A 6,563-nucleotide genomic window follows, 5' to 3' on the forward strand; every position below is an offset into this window, starting at 1 on the left:
TACACATTTTAAACTCTTTTCTTATTATGTGCTTACTTTGATTAAGAGTCTTTATTACTTTATTGTTTAACTACTTAAATCTTAAGAACATACATACTCTCACCTCTTTGAATATTATTACATGTACATCATAATGGAATGGCGTTGCTTGAAGTTCAACCACAATAAATGAAGATGTAAACGCTCGAAGAAAAACTTAAGTGGAATCGTCACCCTAGTGGAGGCCATGTACATTTGGTAAATGATGAAAAATGGACAGGCTATAGTTTGCTTCAAATAGGTACATTTGGAAAAGGGAAAAAAACATAAGAATCCACTTTTATGTAAATAATTACATATATATATAGCAGTATTCAGTGAATAACATTTATGACAATTAAATATTTACTTCCTTAGCCGTTTTGCATTCTCAAAAGATCGTGTTAAATAAAATAGAGATTTAAGGCAGCATGAACTGTTCACTACCTTTTTTTAATGTATAAGTAACCGTCTTTCATAAGAACTATACTACATTAGTTGTATCTTCCTTCTACTACAAAATCAAGCAAATTAAACGACTATTGACATGGAAGAAGAAATTGCAATTTTGGTTCAACACGATGGTAAATGGGATAGTGAACACAATTACAACAATTTCATAGTTGATGGTGTGACACTAAAAGTGAGTTCGAATTTGGATACCATCCTTGATGAAATGACGAAGATACTTGGGGTTTATGCTTCAACAGATACAATTGAAATTAAATATTCTGTGAAGCAAAATTATACTCCAATGAAGATATACAATGATAGGAGTTTGAGATGGTATTTGGATTTGAAAAGAAAAAGTTCCTTCACAGATTTTCCATTGTGTATAATATTGAAGGAAAAAAACTGTGACGGAATTTTGTCATTTTCTAATCCTATCAGTTCAAGTTCTAATTCTACCCATGATATGCAACTGGTAGAACGTGTTGAACTCACTCAAACACTTATTTCGATAGACAACAATTACTCGCGTGATGAAATGGAAATTGACGAAGATGGTATAATCAACAACAGAGTTCATAAAGACATCAAAAAAGGTCAGTTGTATATGAACANGTAGAACATGTTGAACTCACTCAAACACTTATTTCAATAGACAACAATTACTCGCGTGATGAAATGGAAATTGACGAAGATGGTATAATCAACAACAGAGTTCATAAAGACATCAAAAAAGGTCAGTTGTATATGAACAAGGAGATACTCCAAGATGTTTTAAATCGCATTGCCATCAAGGAAAATTTTCAGTTCAAAGTTAAGCGTTCAAGTACGACAAGGTAATAAATGAACTTCAACAAATAGTAAAAATTATTTTATAAGTTAGTATAAAATTCATGTTAGTACTTGTTGTTCTGGTAGCTGACTGGTATACATTATATGCTAGTATATAATACTTGGTATATAGTATGTTCTAGTATATAATACTTGGCATAAAATATATTATAGTATATAATACTTGGTATAAAGTATATTCTACTGCGTTTTGCTTGTTAAAGAGTTTATTTCAATATATAATACGTGGTATAATATTCAAGTATAAAATACTTGGTATATAGTATATTTGAATTCAAATAACGGATGGTATAAATGCGGTGAAGTACATAATCAAGTAACTTATACATTAAAAGTCCTTGCAATTCAGTATTTTTACGTATCTCTAGTATTCAATATTGACCAGTTACCAAGGCGTCACTATATAATTCCCGTCTCCATTAATAATGTCCTCTTTGGAGTCTCTATGTTGTGTTTGATCACCAATTGGCTTCGCAGACTCTGTTTATGTGTATACCTCGTTGGTAATTTATTGTGTACATGTTATGTTGGTGTGACCAAAGCATCAACATCCACATAGATAGGAAGTATCCGTTAATGAAACATGGTCCCTTTTGCTGTACTTTTTGCATATTTCCTTCTTTCAGTAATAAAACCATATAATAGCCATATCCCAGATTGTTCCACCAGCATGACTTTGGTTTTATTTGTGGTCTCCTTACTGAGCTCTTCATCTTTTCAATTATAATCCACATCCACAAAGTTAATGCCGAGGAGATTAGTTGAGAGTAATAGGTTGGCGATGTTAGAAGACATTTTATTTGTTTCGTAGATAGAAACCTATAATCATGTAATAAATAGGAAGAATTCATGGTAAAATCTCAAAAACGTCCTATCATGTATGTAGCATATATAATATATTTTTACAAGTACTAAACTTCAGAATTCTTGATCATAATGATCCTTGGAATATTATTCTATAATATGTTACAATCACGATATGATGTCAATCAACTTTGCAGGTATTATCTTGTTTGTGTTGATGATCAGTGTTCATGGTATTTTAAGTCTTCCAGCCTTAATAATTCAAATATATTCAAGGAGAGAAAATTTTACAATGTTCACACATGTGGAAATGAATCAAGATTTTTTTCACAACGTCATGCTACTTCAAAGTTTGTAGGAGGCTTGTTAACAAGAAATGTTGACAATCCTAAGACAATATATACTCCAGCCGATATACAACGTGACATTAGAAATCAATATGGTGTTGATTTGAACTACATGAAGGCATGGAGGGAAAAAGAAAAGGCACTAGAGATATTAAGAGGTAAACCTAGAGATTCATATGGAAAGTTGCCTAGCTACTTGTACATGGTGAAGCATACAAATCCTGGATCTGTTACAAGATTGGAAAAGACAGACGATGGACGTTTTTTATATGCATATGTAGCTCTTTACGCCTCAATTAAAGGATGGGAATATTGCATGCCTATTGTTGTTGTTGATGGTAGTTTCTTAAAAGCAGCCTACAGGGGAACAATTTTGACAGCTTGGACACAGGATGCGGCAGGTTAGTTTAAATTGAATATATATTGGTTATTAAATGAGTTTAGGATAATTTTTTCCTTAATCTTACCTACATATTCACATTATACATAGTCTATTATTAGAAATAGTTAAACATGATTTTAAAGCCTAATTCATTATATATGTATTTTATCAATGAATCAGGTAAAATACTTCCATAACTTTTGCAGTAGTCGATTCAGAGAATGATTTATCGTGGAAATGGTTTTTCGAAAGGATACGAGAGACCTATGGCATAAGAGAAGGTATGTGTATCGTATCTGATAGGCATGAAAGCATTCTGAACGCCACTTCTGAAGTGTATCCAGGGGTGCCTCATTGTGTATACTTATACCATCTTTGGGGCAATATTAAGAAAAATATCAGGAAGCACCATAAGGTCCTGAGAAAAATATTTTTTGCAATGGCTAATGCATACACAACAGAGGAATTCGATCATTATATGGCTGAGACCTATAACATTGACAATAGGGTGAAAGAATACTTATTCGAAATTGGATATGACAGATGGTCGGTTGCACACTCCAATGTCAATAGATTCATGGTGATGACTTCAAATATTGCAGAATCTGTTAATGCAGCTGATAAAGAGGCCAGAGATCTTCTTATATATGATTTGTTGGATTACTTGATGAAGATGATTGGTCGTTGGAACAATACAAACAGGAATGAAGCAATTGCAACCGGCACAACACTAAGCACAAAATATGAAAACCTAATGATGGAGAAAATGAAGGAATCACACGGAATGATGGTATGTGATCTGTTTGTGATATCTCATTTTTTATCATTGTATAAACTTTGATCTTCTACCTCTAAAAACAATTATTGTAATGTAGGTTGTCCCGTCAACGGAATATTTGTATACAGTTTATGATGGAGGTAAACGGCATGTAGTCAATATGCGTGAAAGAATATGCACATGTAGGCAATTTCAAATGGATGTAATGCCGTGTAAGCATGCTTTGGCTATCGTGAGAAAATACTACATGAGTGAATATGAATATTGTTCTGTATACTACAAGAAAGATAACCTACTAAACGCATATGAAGTTCCAGTGTATCCTATTCCTGACGAGATTATATGGAAAATTCCTCCAAATGTCGCAGCAAATATTGTCCTACCGCCCAAGGGAAAAATCAAACTTGGCAGGCCACAAAAGATTAGATACAAAAATGGTGGTGAATCAAGAACAAAGAAGTCAAGAATTACATGTGGAGTGTGTGGACAACAAGGTCACAATAGGCAGACATGCCGAAACATTCCACAGACAACATAGTTTTTCATACTGCCTTCTTCTTATAGAAAATAGTTGGCTAGTATTTATGTTTATTTGACTCTAGTTTTTTATAATTAATGTGTCGATTTTCATGTTTGAAGACTTTTTCCTATTTTTATTTCAATTGTTGTATGTTAAACTTATATCATATATATATATATATATATATATATATATATATCAGATGTCATTTCGAATGTAGTTGTCAAAAAACTTGCAAATTGAAATGAAATAATGTATTTTCTTCTTATGATTTCGCATTGAAGAAGACGATCTGGCTTAATGAGCATGAGAAATTGGTATAGCTCTACCTTGAGAAGGTTATGTCTTCTGGGTGCCTGTTATTGTGGTACTGTTGGAAGTTATTGAACTTCCAGACAAAGGACAATGTAAATGGAGCAACATAAACCTAGTTGCCTTTCTCAGCTTTTGTTGTAGCACCATCACAGTTTGATTGGTTTCAATTCAGAAGCAGGGTTTTAGCAGAGGTAATTCCTGATGATGTCCCTTTTGTGGTTGTTGCAATGGTATCTTTTTGTCGATGTCAGAATAGATATTCTTGAATCTCCTATGTTAGAAGTTTCCCTGGATCTTGAATATTGCAGTTATTGATGCATCAGCAAGTATCCTGTTTTTCAGTGTCAATACTCCGCGTTATACTAGCTGTGAACCTGAAACAAGGGGATTAAATACCCTAGGATAGGCACCAATCCTCAAGTCACTAATGTGCTTACCAGAATGGAACTGAGCTAGTGGAGATATATATATTATGAAATGCTATGACTACCTTGGCGCTAAATGCAAGTATTTATGGTTGGAAACATTATGACATGTTATGAATACCATGGCGCTAATAGCATGGTGGATGTTCGTCCCATTGGCACCATTGAGGCTTGAAGTGCACCCTACATGGTGGCCATCCGGTACCTGTGTCAAGTTTGGCAGCCACTGACTGATTAATTGAGCCTGACTGAGAACTCTGTGCTCCGGATCTGCTATTGGATTTGGTATATTGAGAAAATGATTGGCAGGCCATGTTCATGTACAGATGGACAACACTCTTGTGATAATTTCAAATAAGAGAAGTAAGGGTGGCTACATAGATACAAAATTATCAAAGCCGAACGATATTGTTGCAAACCTTGAAATGTACGGTTCAAAACTTTAAAGGAACAAAAATCAAGGTAGCTTATTCCCATATGTGTAAGATAACAACAAACAGAGGACCTATAATGATATATGAACATAGGGATAAGTTTGTTGGAGGTTTGAACTCCTTTACCTAATTAATTAGTTTGGGTCGATGATCGTTATACCTATCTATTAATTACGACACTCCTACAATTAAGATACTCCAGCAGAAGACATCACAAGTACCAAATAAGCATTGCACCAGATCCTACAGCCTAGGAATAATATTACAAACTTATCAAATAAGAAATAAAAAATTGTTAAATAAAGACAATCAGATGACTTTAAGGCATGAAAAACTCTTAATACCAAATTAGAATAAAAAGAACACTTCATCATAAGAATATGACAAAATAAAAATAGTATATCGGTTCATCACTTAACTAAAATAAACAAAGAAATATACTAGTTCAAGTTAACCCATAATACCAACTAACTATGAAAGATCAGTGACTCAAACATTCACAATGGACAAGCCTTAATACTATTCCTCTTAATTTCATAAGATATAAGCTAATTATAATAACGCTTCATGCAATCCATTTTTTTAATTATTCCCGACAATTTAGATTCACTGGTAATATGTTTCTCTAGTTTCATCTTGCCATAATTTCACAACCATGAGCCAAACTTGATACGTTGTGTATTGACATCAAATTCATTGTCAAACACATTTCTACCACATATAAATCTTGCCGCAAACAGTGCAACATAAATGCCACGATCCCTGTAATAAAGAAAAATCAAATAACATCAAAGGCTAAAAATTTAAAAGAGTTTACTCATGTATACTTTAGTGATTTTAGAAATAAAGGGCACTTATGCAGCTTGTTGTAACGGCAAATCTTCAATCATCACTACATTGAAAGGATCAACCAATGCCTTATTCTTATATGGCCCATCATTTAATTGAATATCAGTCCTTTTCTCAAAAAAATTCAAAATCAAGAGGAAGAGTGGGATAATAAATCTATAAGCATCAACAGAATTGCGAATATTGGCTCAGAAAGCAGCATCACCCATCGAATCATACACATATATCGATCTATCTTTAAAAGATAATCTTGCCATCACCATTGTTCATCAACACAAAGAGGAAACAATATATGATCAACAGTATGCCACGGCCTATTAGAAAACACAAATTCACCAAGTATGTACTTGGCTATATCATGTTCAGGCTTCACCACATCGCTATCTCCA

At 33.4% G+C, this 6,563-nt stretch overlaps 1 protein-coding gene across 1 annotated transcript; it reads left to right on the top strand.

Moving 5' to 3' along the window:
* The first annotated feature begins 565 nt into the window (after positions 1 to 565).
* On the top strand, positions 566 to 4,858 carry LOC125877485 (uncharacterized). The gene is made up of 7 exons (XM_049558768.1): positions 566 to 1,064; positions 1,124 to 1,304; positions 2,322 to 2,872; positions 3,060 to 3,643; positions 3,729 to 4,125; positions 4,596 to 4,696; positions 4,775 to 4,858. The coding sequence occupies exons 1-7, from the start codon at positions 566 to 568 to the stop codon at positions 4,856 to 4,858; spliced, it is 2,397 nt and encodes a 798-aa protein (XP_049414725.1).
* The last annotated feature ends 1,705 nt before the right edge of the window (positions 4,859 to 6,563 follow it).

The sequence above is a fragment of the Solanum stenotomum genome, chromosome 9 (genome assembly GCF_019186545.1).
Source record: "Solanum stenotomum isolate F172 chromosome 9, ASM1918654v1, whole genome shotgun sequence".
NCBI classification, from domain to species: Eukaryota; Viridiplantae; Streptophyta; class Magnoliopsida; order Solanales; family Solanaceae; genus Solanum; species Solanum stenotomum.